An 18147-nucleotide genomic window follows, 5' to 3' on the forward strand; every position below is an offset into this window, starting at 1 on the left:
GGGGGGGGGGGGGGCAGACCCCGAGGCTATCCTGGAAGCGTATGTGCTTTCATCCCTTTATACTCAGCAATTGCATATAAGGTTATGTGGTGGGGATCACAACCATTTCCAAGAAATAAACCTGTTTTAGCCCCACACCTCAGACCCCTGGGGGTCAGCCACACCATTTGTACAATTTTGAATCACCGCCTCCCATGAATGCTTCCAACCAAATATTATTGATATCCATGGCAAAGTTCAACATAAGAAGGCGTTTATAGCAACATAGCCAAATTTGGCCCCACCCCTCAGCCCCCTGGTGGGTCAGCCCCACCATTTGTACAATTCTGGATTCCCACCACCTAGGAATGCTTCTAATCAAATATGGTTATTATCCATCTCTTGATTCCAGAGAAGAAATCGCTTACAGCAATATAGCCAAAAAGCCCTCGTTTGCCCCGCCCCTCAGCTCCCTTCGGGGTGACCACACCATTTAAACATTTTTTTTAATCCCTGCCACCCATGAATGCTTTTGGTCAAATATGTTTGATATCTTTGGCATAGTTCTACAGAAGAAGTCGTTTGCAGCAATATAGCCAAGTTGCCCACTTTTGGCCCCGCCCCTCAGCCCCCTAGGGGGTCAGCCACACCATTTGTACATTTTTGATTCCCTGCCACCCATAAATGCTTTTGGTCAAATATGATTGATATCCATGGTATAGTTCTACAGAAGAAGTCGTTTGTAGCAATATAGCCAAATTGCTCCCTTTTGGCCCCGCTCCTCAGCCCCCTGGGAGGTCAGCCCCCACCATTTGTACAATTTGAATTCCCACCATCTAGGGATGCTCCCATTCAAATTTAGTTAAATTCCAGTGAGTGGTTAAGAAGTCTTTTGAAGAAATTGTTGACGTACGGACGACGGACGCCACGGTATGGCATAAGCTCACCTCTGTCTTTCGGACCAGATGAGCTAAAAACTCTAAATTTTCCATGTCAACGATATGTTTTCCTATGCAAAATTCCTCAATTTCCATATCTTTATACACAAATATCAAAGAGTCTCCTGGGATTTCAATATTGCTTATTTTCATAATGTGTATGCTACTTCTCCTCACAACGTCCATAACGTTTGTTTCGCCGTGAAAAGACCAATGCCAATGGAATACGGTTTGCTTTGAGGATAACCCTATGAGGCGTTCAAGAACTGCAATTCATTTCTTTTTTGGTCTCCATCCGTTTATAAAGTCCAGAATTTTCTTGACGTCCAGAGCATTAAGTTCCGGGAAGCCTTCTCTCAGAAGCTGTTTGTCGAGGGAACATAAAAGGCTGCCGTCTATTTGTTCGTTAGCCAGTCGAATAACCACTCTGTCCTTCATACCGATATAGTGGAGCGACTTGGACACCTCCAGAACGGTCAACGACGAAAGGTCATCTGGAGGAACCCAGTGGTCATCGTGATATTCGGAATATTCCTGATAACTATACTCACTGTCGCCATGGTAACCATAGTCCCCGGATATGGCAGAGTCATCTGCCTGGCGAGTCAGATGTTCACTTAGGCCAGAGACGGAGGCCGAGCGAGCGTATCGTTTGAAACCAGGTTCGCTCTCCGGGTAGACGTTTGAGCGCGCGTACTGCGAGCTGTACGGGTTTCTATCAATGGCCGAGCTGTACATAGAGTTTGCGGTAGCTCCGGATGGCATGCCTGAGGAAATGTCATTATCGTGAAAAGTTCTGTTATTGCGGTGCAAATCCTGGAAAGAGTCACTAAAATTGAAAACGTCCATAGCGTTCTTCATTTTACGGATATTATGACTACGAACTGTCGCGTTGGCATCAAAATTCAAACTTCTGTGCGAACGCGATTTAAATTTTGGCATACCCGAGTTTGAACGAGTCTCCAGGCATTGGTCGTCCACAAACTTCATAGCATTCTCGTAGGAAAACGTGTTAGGTTCATGCACAGTCTGAGCGTTCACTGTTGTTTTATACTCTGACGATGCATACGGTCCATCTTTTGCAAACTTTCTGTCATTTTCTAAAGTGAATCGGAAAAGGTCATCTATTTCCTTTTCGTTATTTTCCTTTACATCACTAACATCATAACTATAGTTACTTGGAATTTCACTGCGGGCTTTTCGCGCTCGCATGAGTTTCGCTTCGCGAGGTGGCGCCGTCGGAGGTTTGTTGCGAACCACTGCGTACGTTTGTTCCGCTCTTAGTCGTAGCTGGGCTGGGCTCATGTATCCGTCCTCGTCATCATCCTTGTCGCCAAGCGCACCGTGCACCGAATGAACTGTGTCGGGAAGATCCGCCTCCGACGGGCTCAGGCCACACCCGAAATCTCCTGGATCGATAGGCGGGGGTTTGGGGGCCACTGGTAGTTCCTCATAGAGAGCCTCTTTCTCCGAACCTGGACTTTTTGGTATGGGAGGAAGATCACGATTCTGAGGACCAAGTGTCGACCCAGTGAATGTCCCATACGGTGGTCCGTTGAACGCAACGGTTGTGTATGTCACTTTATCCTCCGAGTCGTCTGAAAGAGACGGAGGGATATCACCCTTGTCGCGCTCGCCGTCATCGGGGTCGCTTGTCCTTCCCTCCTCCGCGTCTTCAGTGTCCGCTGCCATTTCAGGGCTTCCCATGTCCTGAAAGTTTACTTCACTTTTGCTCAGCCGCGACGTGAACACCCCAGCCACCTGCAATGCTTTCAGACTTGCTCGCTCTTTTCTTGTTTTTGACCGAACACTTAATTTATCGAAAAGTCCCACTTTGTTTTTCTTTTGTTCTTTGACTCTCACAGGAAGTTCTATCTCCTTCTTTTCGGCGTTCGCGTATACATGCTCCTCCTTGTTGACATGCGGGTCTAGTTTTGGCGGTGATTGTTTTTTAGATTTTCGTTTCCTAGAAATGTCTTTTTGTAACTGTATATCGGCATCCATTGGGAGTTCGAACACATCCTCATCTGCATTGCTGATCGGATATCTACCAAACACGACCCACTCTGTGTCCCGCACTTCCTCGACCCTAACGATACCATGAGGCACTATGTTAGGACACTCCTGGTCCTCCTCGTGGATCAGCTGGGCCTTCACCGGTAAATGAAAGGCAAGTATTAAGTCCTGTAGCTCGTATACACTGTCGAAGTTCTCCTCTGCAGTCTCCCCGATGGGACTGAAAACTCCCGACATGATTATTGGAATCATTACTTCTGTACCGTTAGTGTCAAAACACTGTAAGTATTTAAGGTCTTGTTCCTTCTTACCGCTTCTGTGTGTCCGTAACAGTTTTTTGAAAAAGCTCTTGACGTTGGCTCTACTCTTTTTCTGATCCATGAATATGATTCCGGTAGTGAGCACGGCCCCAGGGCGAATCTCGTATGGCACCCAAGAGTTCACGCCAGACTCCGCGCTCAGCTGGTAGCCCACTGTGGCCGTTCGCACTAGGAACCGCCGTGGCTTCACGTTGGTGATGGCCTGGATTGAATCAAAGTATTCCACCGGTCGTCCGTCCTCGGGCAGTACTTCAAACCAGCCTGTAACACAGAATAGAATACTTGTATGGTCAAGGGAGGTAAAATGTCAAACCAACATTTAACAAAAAAATTGAACGGGTGGACTTAATGTTTTACAAATGAAGTTGACACACGAGAGAGAAAAGATGAGTGATCTCTTATTCGGAATAAGATTCATCAGTTTGATATAAATAATAAAGACACAGGAATTGAAACTTATTTTGCGAGCTTTCGAAAACGTCTGCTTCCTTTGTCAAGCAAATAGTGCAAATGACCGGTGTCTCAACTCTAAACCACTGGGGAAAAAACATCAAATAGCTGTTAGAGTCGAGACACCGGACATTTGTACTATTTACTTGACAAAGGAAACAGACGTTTTCGAAAGCTCGCAAAAGGAGTTTTCTATTCCTGTTTGTGTTCAAAACAGACCTAGTCTTTATGATGGTGCTCATACAAGGCCTGGCCCTGTGTATACAGGTACAACAAGGTCTGGCCCTGTGTATACAGGTACAACAAGGTCTGTCCCTGTGTATACAGGTACACCAAGGCCTGGCCCTGTGAATACAGGTACACCAAGGCCTGGCCATGTGTATACAGGTACATCAAGGCCTGGCCATATTCATACAGGTTCAACAAGGCCTGGCCCTGTGTATACAGGTACAACAAGGCCTGGCCCTATGTATACAGCTACACCAAGGCCTGGCCCTGTGTATACAGCTACACCAAGGCCTGGCCCTGTGTATATAGGTACACCAAGGTCTGGCCCTGTGTATACAGGTACAACAAGGTCTGGCCCTGTGTATACAGTTACACCAAGGCCTGGCCATGTGTATACAGGTACACCAAGGCCTGGCCCTGTGTATACAGCTACACCAAGGCCTGGCCCTGTGTATATAGGTACACCAAGGTCTGGCCCTGTGTATACAGGTACAACAAGGCCTGGCCCTGTGGATACAGCTACTCCAAGGCCTGGCCCTCTGTATACAGGTACAACAATGCCTGGCCCTGTGGATACAGCTACTCCAAGGCCTGGCCCTGTGTATACAGGTACACCAAGGCCTGGCCCTGTGTATACAGGTACAACAAGGTCTGGCCCTGTGTATACAGGTACAACAAGGCCTGGCCTGTGTATACAGGTACACCAAGGTCTGTCCCTGCGTATACAGGTACAACAAGGTCTGGCCCTGTTTATACAGGTACAACAAGGTCTGGCCCTGTGTATACAGGTACACCAAGGCCTGAACGTGTGTATACAAGTACAACAAGGCCTGGCCCTGTGTATACAAATACATCAATGTCTGGCCCCGAGTATACAGGTACAACAAGGTCTGGCCTGTGTATACAGGTACACCAAGGCCTGGTCCCGTGTATACAGGTACAACAAGGCCTGGCCCCGTGTATACAGGTACAACAAGGCCTGGCCCTATGTATACAGGTACAACAAGGCCTGGCCATGTGTATACAGGTACACCAAGGCCTGGCCCTGTGTATACAGGTACACCAAGGCCTGGCCCTGTGTATACAGGTACAACAAGGCCTGGCCCTGTGTATACAGGTACACCAAGGTCTGGCCCTGTGTATACAGGTACAACAAGGGCAACATACAAACATACGACACATACGACACATGCTAATTACTGAAGGAAAATAAGGACAGCAAGATAAAACATTACAATATACATTTTGGTGCTGTAAATGGGTTAGTGACATTGATACTTTTTGTACCTGCAAACAGACCACAGTTTTGTTCCACTAAATCACATGATTCTATAGACGTTTCGTACTAAGTGTCGTGGAATCCTACCAGTTCATTTAACTTGGTATTAAGGTATAAACCCTTCTCGGACATGACTTGTCAGTGACAAAGATAGCTAGCGTGACCCTCGCGACAAAGAGGCCCAGTGTGTTAACCCGTGTAATGACTGTCCCTATCACAAGCCATACGATCTTTAAATATGTTTAACATATTAGCATGTATCTAAAGCTGACATATGTTTACTGACTGTATATGAGGGAAAAGTGTTGTTACGAACTCTAATGGGACAAAGACCGTCTCACTAGCTTCATTTGTAGTAGGGACAGTACGTTTAATAAACGGCGTTAGTTAATTTTCATATCATTAAAGGCACTCCTTAAACCTCATGTCTTTATACGATTTGAAAATTATTTAACTCGAATTAGATAAACATGATAACCAATCACCAACTGTTTGGGAAAGCTTTATTACTGTTTTCGTAGGGGTGAAACATTTGCCATCAGTCATGACGTCCCAAGGAAGTATTTGACGTTATGTCATACTTAAATATTGTCTTATGAAATCACATTCAGGAGCTGGTAGCTAAAAATGTTAACAAACTCCTGGCAGGTTTATCCATCGAGTCGTGAGTGAGGCATTCTCGATATCCTTAGTCTGGCTCAGCCAGACCTGGCAGACAACACGAGTCTGGTTGAACGAGACTACGCTCACTTTCGCTCTCTAAAGCGAAAGTGAGCGTAACCCCTGGATATCGAGGATGTGAGTGAGGAAAACTATAGTGGTTGTATGAGAAAACGTTAATACCAAAATCAGGCATTGGTCATCCGACCGCTTAACGTTACCTGTACGTATGTCCACGGCGTTACACTCGTCAACCGTTACATACATACCAATTATGCAAATACAGCCAGTAGGTGTTGGCAAATAAGGTGTCAACAACGAAATTTGACATCACTGCACACTTGTTAATACCCCGGGTGCGTGAATACACATTCCTTGGTCATTACAATGCTTATACCTACAGTTTACAATAGCAGCCCATAGCTATCCCACGACCCGATAGCTGGCGTGTGTCAGCTATTCACGGAATATCTACCTTCGTGTAAACTACATTGTATATCTCTCGGTTTATTATTCTTATTGTGGCCTTGACCTCAATACAGCTGACTATTAAAACGTTTTATACAGAAGTTCATTTGATACTCGGGGTATTCTTACTTATGGAAGCAAACTCCGGAGCGTTAAGTGACAGACTATACCAACGGTATAATTGGACTAGCCTTAACCCTTCCAATCTCGCCGTGATACGCATTGTTACAAATACCTATATGCAGTTACAAGCACTACCTACATGATGGAATGTCGCATAGACAAATGATAGTTGGAATATGTTTCGCCGAGTAAGTATCCCTGCAGGAATTTGTTTAAAACCAGGTCTCGTAGATACAGTTTTCGGCAAGGGCAGGGGGACCCGCTCAAATTGACAAACAGGTACATGTTTAGATAAAGCATCGCCTTACTCACCCAATGAAGTATATGTATTCAGTTTACTCGGGGATATAGCGACTTGTTGCAAACTTACTTTGTTTGTCCATCTTTAAAACTATCGTTTGTTCCAATTCATTATGTCAGTCAACTCCTACTGGTCATGATCAGTTCAAAGACGTTTAATGAAACGTATACTTGACCCACAGCTACACTACACATTGTACAGTGTGTGAAAAGCACTTCCTTACGCCCTGTTTGGTCTCAAGTTTAGTTATCTAACAAAGTGTAAAGTTTTGTAATTTGTCTATAAATGGCCGCCCGTGGCATAAGATGGGCTGTAATGAGACGCAAGGGTTGATTAATGCGTTTGTGAAGAATACACTAACATGACTGAAGGACCCCAGGCCATACAGGGCGAGACTGGTAATCCGTGTTGTGAAGACGCTTAGAGGTGTCCTTATGACGTCAGTAGACCAAGGCCTGTGCTTGACCTACACCTCGACCGCTGGACACTGATAGTCTATAGTTTCTGTAGGTGTGTGTTACGAACGAGTGTTTTAGCAAGGAGAAAAGTACTAACAAAACAAGTTCTATACACTCAGACCTGGTGAGCGTAGTTTTTTCGCACATAAAGTATATTTTTACACTACCGACTAAAAACCCGAAGATTGCGACACCATTTATATAGACTGGCTACCAGCCCCTAAGCTTTTATGAAGAATTTCCCGGCTATATTTTACTACTAACAGTAACTTAGAATCAGACATCCAAGTGATCAAAATTGTCATTGGTTTTTTTTTCTCTCTAAATAGTTCAATATTATAGAGACGGGGACCAGTCTACCATTTATAGTTAATTCCAAAGATAGTTTCACAACTTTTCAGTACCATATACCTACAGGAACAGGTAATCGCTATCAATATTTTGTTCAACATTACAAAATATCTTAAAATAACAACTTTGATATTCATATAAATTCCTGAATGTTGCAAGCTATTAACCTTTCAAACCATGTTTTAAATTTGATTTCTTGTACGTTTCAACGTTTGCTATGACTGTTGTGGTGGATTGGTGACTAACTCTTCAAAGCCATACACCGGAAGGAACTTTTTTCCAAAAAATAATCTCGAACAACTAGACGCTTGATCACTTTGAAATGTTGCACGTAGATTGCGCAGACAACAAGAGTCTGGTTGAACAAGACTACGAGAACTTTGTCTGTGCCTTCCTTCGTCACTTTACAATGTACCTCTTGTGAGGTCGCAAAAGTTCTTTCAGTGTGGAAAGGTATCACTGATGATGCTGTTGTCTGTTAAATGGCGGCTCGACGGTGAGTGAAGTACTATTGTGTTGAAAGTGATAGATTGCGAGGTAGATTCGGTCATGTTATTGTCAAAACAATTCGATTGTTTGAAAATAGGTTTCCTTGCTTCACGATAACTGTCATGTTTTATTTCTCAAATAATCAGATTTCATGGAATGTATTAAAAATGTAACAGCGCATTATCTCGGAACCATTGCTCCCTGTGGTGCTGTCTGGCAAGGCAAAGCACCCGAGCCGAAACCAGTTTCCTCAGGAAATAGTCGTAATAGAACACGTGGTTGTACACTACATGATAAAAAAACAGATGTTGTTTGTTTCATGCGGAGAAACGTACATTGACACTTTGTACTTTGCAACATAACCTTGACAATGTTATAACTTTGTCGCGAAAAAATGGTCTCTATAGCAGCTAATTCGAACTTACCACCGAAGACAAAAGACAACATACTACATGTAACAGCACTATTGCCTTTTACTATCAGACAAAACGCACTCTGACAGACCTAGTAGAAAGTTAGTCACTATATAAATTGTTACATTTCACCGCTACGGGTGCTTTCTGAAGATTAAGAATGTGAACAATCACAAGACCTGATATCATTTTTCCTGTGTTAGCAATTATAATTATATATAACGTACGCGTACAGTAGTACTAAAGCTACCTTTTGTTAAGTCTCGCTGAGCCGACTCGAGCCCTTAGTAAGTGCTGTTCCACATACACATATACATGTAGGATTTCTGTTAATTTCCATTACTGTCGTTCTTCAATTACTTTCATGAATTTAAAAAAGGCTCAGTAGAACAATACATGAAGCATCTCAGCATGTGTGCAACAAATTTAAATCAAATATCGATGGGTACATGAAGTAAATGTACCAGGGCAATGCGATTTCTATGCGTACATTTATACAGGTCTAGTTTTCTCAAAAAGGGTGCCCCATGATTTACCTTGGCCTCTCTGCATGTGCAGCGCAAAGATACGTAAACAATCTTATGTTACATTAGTAAATACAATAAACCCCGTAAATAACGTGACAGGATTTAGTTAAATCCTATACTAAAATATCAGCTTTACGACGGGCTCACAGAAAAACCTAAAACTGTGCACCATTATTCTTCCACTTTATTAGATTGGTTCCAATGGTGATATTCAAATTATGGAAAGTTGATACTTCTTAAAAAACATACCAATTACACTTCATATATATCAATATAGTGAAATATTACTGAAATTTGATGGAAACCAATCATGAGTAAAACTAGATTAACGATGCCTAGCTATTGTACCTACTGATGAACCCAGTGTTATACGGAAGCGATAAAGGTGAATGCTAATAAACCAACCAAACTTGTATTTGTCGAGGATAGGTTATTTAATGATACATAGTTATGGGTACTTTACACACAAACACTTGTGTAAATATATTTTATGTGTTTTTATTTATTGTGTAGTCAAATGTGTCTTTATTGTCCCTTCAAACGAAGCTATTACAGTAAAACGTGAAACTCATCAGGCGACATTCCTAACATAATGTTATTCAAAATACTGCAACATAAAGTGTTGCATTTATAAAAACAAAATATCTGGAAATGAATGTCCATCCCACAAACATGTCAATACCGACAGTAGTTGCACAGCCTATACTGCCCAGATTGTATGACGGGAACCGGTTTATAAGAAGTTTATTGCTGTTATAAAGTCGTGATTTTCTTTGAGCCAATAAGTCTTTAAAAAACCTGTTTCATTAATTTATGATGCACATAGTATTAAAAGCCAGTCGTGAATATCAGCTGTCTACTGGGCACCAGACCGTACGCGGTAAATATGCAAAAAATATACTCCGCAACACTGCTGTTATTGACTACAGACCGTACCGCTAATCAATAAACGGTTAAATAACGATTTTGAAATGATACATGTATTGATAAACATAGCAATGTGATGTTAGAATACAAATGTTACAAAGTCTCGCTGTCCACGTAGGACAATAGATGCAGTTATAGTGTAGTATAGTTTGTTTGCAACCACTAGGGTTTATATGTTTAATGTTTTGTTATTAAATTATTCTGACGAACATTGAATATGGTGTCCACCAATGAGTTGGTCACTCAACAATGACACGCGTCATTATAATGATATACAACATTCGATATAGCGCCCTATCTAGCTAACATAGGTCACTCTAACGCGCTTTACAGTACCTATATATACAATTAATACAATTAGCATATACATGCATGAGCTGCCTTATCAGGCGCTAACTACTAGTCCTATGTCACCTGGCTAATATCTCCCTATGTGTGTATGCCTGCGTGTGTGCTGGAGATGTAATGTGTTCTGTTTGTAGTTGGACCGTGCTTCCAACGGCATCATTTATAGTGCCACCTCACTTGAAAGCTACAGCACAGATACCGCAACATCCACCCCAGACGAACCCCATTTCTCTGAATATCCATGCGTACGACGACTTCAGGGATCGAACCCCGGAGTGTTAACCACTCGACCAATCTGTCCATAAAGTGCGATCTCACTGAAATGTCATAACCTACACACGTTTAAGTATACAATATACCACTAAAACACGGGCATGTTATACTAACAACATACCTAGGGAGAAAATGAAATGGTGGCAACAAATGAATTGATATTTCTCCGATGTCACGAAATCAGAAGACACATTGGTCCATTTTTTAGAGGTTTCTTTTGTAGCCCGAAATAATTGACGATCCAGTTCCTCTTTTGAATATGTTTGATAATACAGAACAAACTTAAAGAGGAGACAGTTACTTCGGATTTATCTCTTTTGAGATAGCGATTGTCCCATGTAATAAATAATACATGTATAAAGTCTACACGAGTTCGTAAACGTCTTAAAGTAACGTTAGAACTAAGCCAAAAACAGAAGAAGTCGAGATTACCATCTATGTACTGAGCTAAAAAGAGCGAATCCAGCTGACCATCTATGTACTGAGCAAAAAAGAAGAGCAAGCCGAGATGACTATCTATGCATACTGAGCAAATAAAGAGCAAGTCAAGATTACCACATATATGTACTGAGCTAAAAAGAGCGAGTCGAGATTACATCTATGTACTGCGCCAAAAAAAAAGAGCAAGTCGAGATGACCCTCTTTGTACGGAACCAAAAAAACAACAAGTCTAAATGACCGTCTTTGTGGCGAGTCAAAAAAAAGCAAGTCGAGATGACCGTTTATGTACCGAGCCAAAAACGAGCAAATCAAAACGACCATCAACTTACTGAGTCAAAAAAAGCAAGTCGAGATGACCGTCTATGTACTGCGCCAAAAAAAGAGCAAGTCGAGATGACCCTCTTTGTACCGAACCAAAAAAACAACAAGTCGAGTGACCCTCTTTGTACCGAACCAAAAAAACAACAAGTCTAGATGACCGTCTTTGTAGCGAGTCAAAAAAGAGCAAGTCGAGATGACCGTATATGTACTAAGCCAAAAACGAGCAAGTCAAAACGACCATCAACTTACTGAGTCAAAAAAAAGCAAGTCCAGATGACCGTCTATGTACTGAGCCAAAAACGAGCAAATCAAAACGGCCATCAACTTACTGAGTCAAAACAAAGCAAGTCGAGATGACCGTCTATGTACTGAGCTAAAAAAAAAGAGCAAGTCGAGATGAACATCAACTTACTCAGTCAAAAAAGAGCAAGTTGAAATGACCGTCTATGTATTGAGCCAAAAAGGGCAAGTCGAGATGACCATCTATGTAGCGGAGACGCAATACAAAGGCCGGTACCACAACCTATACATTATAGCCAGGTTAATCCGGTAAAGAACTTGTTGATCTTGTAACAATACTGAGGAATGTTAAGATTCATTCGTTAATATCCCAGTTATATTGGAATACACGTCATGGCGGTGAAATCTGCTACAGGCGGACGGTTCGTTATTGTAAGCTTCTTACTGTCGTGTTACAAGGAGTAGTAGTGCTAAAGTTGGGATTTCTCGTCAACTGGTACTGTACACAGCTCGGGGTCCAAACTACTAAATCTCAATTCGTGTTAGTTATTGTGATACAAGTATTGTATAGATTTTAAAATACAGCTGTATTGACCTTACAAGACATTCGATTTTAAGAACCATATCTATATAGTGAATATAACTCAAACATGACTATCGGACAACTTGTGTTTAGTTAAAACTGTTATATTATGTAAGGGTTTTACCGATATACAAAGTGAATGTCAGAGATTTTCTACCTAAATTTTACAGCAGCCTCTTCCTGTACGAATTGGGAAAAATAGCATTAGTTTTATTGAAATTGGGAGGATTACACTCAATTTTTCCTTCATTTTCTTCTGTGGAAAAACACTTTTTTCCTAGGAGAAGCAGCCTGTTTTCGGCTTTATGTATATTGTATATAGTTACATCTTCAACAGTAAACGGTTCTACAGAACCAGGTTCAGTTACATTTGTAAATGTACATATAATACAATCGTTTTCAGTTCGGCAGAACCTTGAATATTTTTGATTTATTCAATTGTATAAAGCTATTTATGATCTGGTTAAAGTTTCTATATAGTTAATATACTTTTTATAAGTCTACAGCTCTGCAGACACACTGCACTATACAGTACAGCTCTGTTTGGAATCGTTTATTTATTCGATATTGACAAATACACTTATCGACTGAATAGAACATGGTGTGATAACTTTAAGTCCAGGCTTACACACCAGAATCGTGGATTGGAATCTCCGCTCTTTGCTCTCCAGTGTTATAAGTTTTGTTAGATACATTTTTACATTTTGTACATAGGTTTTATACTGATCTACACATGCACCATAGCCCTATATAGTACCTGTCTAAACTCCATTGTCTGGCATCCAAACAATGGGCAAACAGGTAATATGAAACCATGTTGCTTACAGATAGACTTCATATCTAACAATACTATATCGTCAATACGAGTTACTTAGTTTTTCAACGCATCCTTCCAAGCTATAGAGGAGATATTCAGGATCCTCTTAGCCGAGACACATTTCCCCTCTGACTTTCGAGGACGCGCTCCATCTTAGTATACATCCTCTTATAATCAAATCAGAGGATGTTCCCTGTCTACTCATTAGTGTTCAGGAATTTCAATCTCTTTAACTCATTCACCCTGAAGACACATTTGGACTATACTCTAATTCAAAGGTTGGGATAGTTCATCATGAAATTTCAGGGGTTGACTGAGTTAATGGATGTTATGAATAACTGATGCGGACAGAGGTTTCTACTATGCATGACCTCCTATTAATACCGACCCTGTCTTTAGATAATGATGCTGGTTGAATATTAGTAATATTATTCATATTTTATGTATAGGTACAAGACGACAGGTGAGTTATGTATTACGACCGATCACGATCAATATACTACACAGATTTAGGACCGCTTCGTCACTCTACATTTATACTGAAGTGTGTATAGAATGTATACCCGGGCTATGTTAAATGTTGTCATACGCCAAGGATGGTGTATAATCAATCAATACAGGTAGTTCAGGGTTGGTATTACTGTTCTAACATGCAGGGAATTTGCATATTAAAACCTACCGTGTTCAATACTACCTGATGTGTTCAGCTCGCCTATATCCAAATAGGTGTGTATTAAGTTAGCCTCTCAATCATCATATAGTGAGTTATACTACAAGTATTTTGTACCTCAATACACGTTACAAAACCACAAACGAGATTCCTCCCCTTCGTCATAGAGCGAGAATGCTTCAGATACCGACACGCTTTCCTTCTATCAACATTTTAGAGGGTATTCCGGGTATGACTTCCCCATGGGGGTCTTTAACCTGTTAGACCCTAATTAAAATGAGTGTCCCCCAGCCCTCCAGCTCGCAAATAATGAAGTGTGTATCCCTACGGTAGCAAGGATAATCCACGTCCTCCAAATTCTCCATGGATGACATAGGATATAGCCCGTCTCTATACCGTACCGGTGAGTGACTGAGGGTCACTAACATCTATATAGGTATACCCGTGTTTTATAAATTATTTATAAAAGGTAGAGGATATATCCCTCTTATTCACATTATATATCAAAGGCTGTCCATATCTCTTTTCCGAGTTTCTTTTCATTGTTCAACATTAGTAATCCTTCATATTCAAACTCGCATGAGTATGTACCTATATTATTTACCTTTATACGTAGCTGGTATCTCTACCCCGTTTCCACACGCGGCGTAGTCCCCTGTCTGTCTGTCCCATTGCATTTTCCTCGCCACCACCGCCTTCTTCCTTCTCGTCTCAATCACGTGCAGCACTTCCTCCTCGTCTTCCCCCGCCCCCTCGGGACTGGTCCACGCCGGGACGTAACTTCCTATATCCCCAGTGTGTACTTTAGCCGTGAATGGCAGCCTTGAGGTGCTCATCATGTCCTTGAGCAGGCGGGGTGAATCCTCCCAGAGGAAATGCTTGACGGGCCGTGGGGCCCCGATATCCTCCGGGTTCAGAAGTCGAGGTCCCGGTGGGGGCCGAGACAGCTGAACAGGATCTGCCGCCATTTTTACCTGACCTTGGTAACGAGGACGCGGTACTGTCAGACTAGAGCCACATAATGTCTTAACATATTGCTAGACTCTCGATATATGGTAAGTGTTATGTAAACAGATTTCACAGGCAACCATTTTTCTGCACGTGCTCCTGTGATCTCACTATTACCAGTTCACTAGAGCACGTACCTGGTCAACACGCCTATATCCCACACATTATACGGTGACTGTTCCACTCCAATGAATCGTCGATTACATATGTATGTGGGCGAGTACAGATGTGTGTAGACTTCAATTGTTCACAATCCCCTATACAAACTGGGACGACTCGTCGTGTAAAATACACACCTGACTGCCATTGACAAACCGGTTCCTGGTCACTTATACATCGATCTGACGTTACCAGGCTTAATTATCAGTCGTGTTCCAGTGTCTATATATGTCTACCTGTACGTCTGGACGTCCTACCCCAGAATCCTCACCTTCGGGTAGCGAAGTGTGATGGGGATAGTGTGACGGATGAACGACTGTCCTAAACCGACTTCACAGTAACTTCACAACACAATATAGTAGTACATTGTCCCATTCATGCGTGACCATTCAATCGTGGCCTCCTTTGAAAATACCTGTGTGAGCAGACGACACCGACTCCTGATTAGAGCAGATCAGTCTCCCAGCTCTTTAAAGAAGTAATAACCACCCCGGGTCACTTACGTAGCCTAGTGTCGGCATTACACACGGGGTCGCGTCTGACGGACAGGGATTTCGGCGAGATTTTCAATTGGTAAACAACGTTTTAAAGTTTACGTTCGCTACGTACTATATGTATACTGAACTTCTGTTTGAGCCAGATAACAGTAATTATCTGTGTTATTTGTCACCGTGGGTGTGTTTGTGGGTGACAGTCAGTAAATACCTGTATGGGCAGATGAAATACACCGAGTAAGGGGATCTTTATGTGTAGAACTAGTACATCGTGTTTTACACTTAAGGATCGCTGTACCACAAGTACTGCACTGTGGTTTTTCCTACACACAGTAACCTCCACTTAACTTCCATTTTGATTAACTGTAGCACAGTTGGGCCGGGATAATTTCGTTGACCAGGTACATTTAGCTCAATCGATTAGAGAAAAAGTATCAAAATCTGAAGTCCAGGTCTAGTCCCACAGATTATCTTTTACACTCAGAACACTGTTATTTATTTATAGCAATCGTCTTCATTAATTCTCATAAAAGTCCCGCAATGTATTGGTTTCTTTTCAGAAATGATTTATCAAACCTGTAGGCCTAATCATGCTAGAAAAACAGTTTCCAACACTTCGTCAATGTTTTGGAAGTGGTACGGGGAATCTGAAAGAACAGGTACATTGTACAAAAATGAACCTGTCGTTTCGATGACGTCAACTTTATGTGTTGTTTCCCACCATTATGAAAAATATAGAAAACAGCCATGGTACATTGTATTTGAACTGAACTTTACTTTTTCAAAGGATAATCGATGGTTTATAGTTTTGCTCACACTTTTTAATTTTTCATATACAGCCATTTTCCTGAAAATAACTATTTCAGATTTGTAAAGATAAACCTCTAAATTCCATTCCTTTGTATAATTATTTAAACAATTCTGCATTGATTGCAAGCCTTCAGGTGTTTCGGACATCAAAACCATATCGTCAGTTCAAGGCTTGGGCAATTGTTTATAAAGTTAATCTTAAAATCATTAACGTAGAAAGAAAAGAAATTCGGAGACAGAAGTTCTCCCTGTAAAAGACCAGACTTAAAACAGAAATGCTCACTAAAAACTTCATTTTTAACAGGTAACTTAACATCACGATATAAAGAAGTTAATATTTGTAGAAGTTTACCTCGGATTCCAATATTAATAAGTTTGCTCCACAGTTTGCTATAGTCAATAAAATCAAAAGCTTTACGAAAATCTATAAAACAACAATAGAGCCTGTTTTCGTTTCGTAGGGTCTTATTTATAAGCGTTTGTAAAATAAAAATAGCATCAACAGTTGATCAACCTGATCGGAATCTCAATTAGGCATCAGTTAAAATACTATAGTCTTTTCCCCAAAATAAAATTCTGTTGTTCAAAATGTTCGTTAAGGGTTTTCAAAAACATCTGACAAGAGAAATTCCTCGATAATTGTTTGGATCATTTGTGTTACCTTTTTTGTTAATTGGAACGATACCAGCTTCTGACCAAGATTCCGGGAAGACCCTTATTTAAAAATAGAATTAAATTAACGTTCTAAACAAGGAATCAGAATATCTTTGCCTTCGACAAAAAGTTCATTTATTATTAAATCTTCGCTACATCTTTTATTATTTTTTCTCTAGAAATTACCTTGTCGAGTTCATCATATATACATATCCGTTATCAATTCCAACATTACTATTTTGATTTACATCAATATTAACATATGTAAAAAGATTTTTAAAGTGTATAAAAATGTTCATTTGTTAAAGTTTTCGATATGTTTTCCATACTTCTGTTTATGGAAATAAGTTGAAAATTTGTTCTAAATTTGAAGATAAATGTAACATATCTGCTTCGTGACGTTTGTCCCGTCGTACTAATTGCAATTCCATGTGGTGTTTTTTTTTTATACCAACAAGACTTACTTGATTATTATTTGATTTACAGTTGTTTAAAACACCGAGAGCACTTTTGTAATGAATGCACAAATTTTCACATTCATCTGTAACCCAAGTCTAGTTCTGTTTAACCTTGTTGTTAGGGTAACTATGTACATGGCTGTTGTCGCCGACTTTAACATGACAATATGGCAAAGTGCAAGTGTTAAAAATATTACATAGGTTATTACACAATTATCAACCTCGATCTGGCGTGTACGTGGTATATTTAACCCATCAATAATTCTGCCAATGTTCTCTTCCAACTTCTATTAAATTGTAGTAGTATTTAAATCAATCCTTCGGACAGACTAACATATTGCGCCCTAACATTGGGTGGCGCATCTGGATGCACACGCACGTCGAAGGTACACTCATCAGTTGAATAAACAATCATACACGTTATTACGCAACACAGCAATGGGATATGGTTGTATGCAGAACGAAACAGGAGAATGACCGGAGAAAGTATTGAATTAGCCAGATACTAACTCAGTTACGCTAACTATTTGAGATACCTCTGCTAGTAGTAGATTTAAAAGAAAAGAAAAAACAATCCGGCCTTCCACGCAGGCGGCCGGGGTTCGATTTCCGAACGTACGCATGGAATATTCAGAGAAAGTGTTTTTCCCCTGCCCACACAACTCCGACAACCCAGGTAATACAACAGTGTTTACTATCCAAAACACTAAGAATTCGTTATGGATGCTGTCGAGAACTACTCAATATACTAAAAATGACCATACGGGCTGTCAAAGTATGCTTTATCGAGTTTCCGTGTAGTCCTGCCAGATGACCATCTTTATTACAAGATCCTCTTTATCTGTATTTGAAATATGTTACACTGGCTGCCTATGTAAACATTTCAGTTTACTTGACAGGGTCACAACATTCCTCCTACTTACACGCTAATAGATGTTTTAAGA

The 18147-nt window shown here is 41.0% G+C and overlaps 1 protein-coding gene across 1 annotated transcript; it reads right to left on the minus strand.

Annotated features, from left to right (window-relative positions):
- Nucleotides 1–570: 570 nt before the first annotated feature.
- LOC110451178 lies at nt 571–15010 on the minus strand. Its single transcript, XM_021499052.1, has 2 exons — nt 14225–15010; nt 571–3514 (listed from the first exon to the last, which is right to left on the minus strand). The coding sequence occupies exons 1-2, from the start codon at nt 14586–14588 to the stop codon at nt 1191–1193; spliced, it is 2688 nt and encodes an 895-aa protein (XP_021354727.1). The 5' UTR covers nt 14589–15010; the 3' UTR covers nt 571–1190.
- Between the last annotated feature and the right edge of the window lie 3137 nt (nt 15011–18147).

The sequence above is a fragment of the Mizuhopecten yessoensis genome, unplaced genomic scaffold (assembly GCF_002113885.1).
Source record: "Mizuhopecten yessoensis strain PY_sf001 unplaced genomic scaffold, ASM211388v2 scaffold5865, whole genome shotgun sequence".
Lineage (NCBI taxonomy): Eukaryota > Metazoa > Mollusca > Bivalvia > Pectinida > Pectinidae > Mizuhopecten > Mizuhopecten yessoensis.

Excerpts from the sequence above, each read along its gene's own strand:
- LOC110451178 (XM_021499052.1), bottom strand. The coding sequence starts at position 14,588 with ATGGCGGCAGATCCTGTTCAGCTGTCTCGGCCCCCACCGGGACCTCGA. Across the intron at positions 3,515-14,224 it reads GATACCAGCTACGTATAAAG|GCTGGTTTGAAGTACTGCCC; the intron begins GTAAATAATATA and ends TCTGTGTTACAG.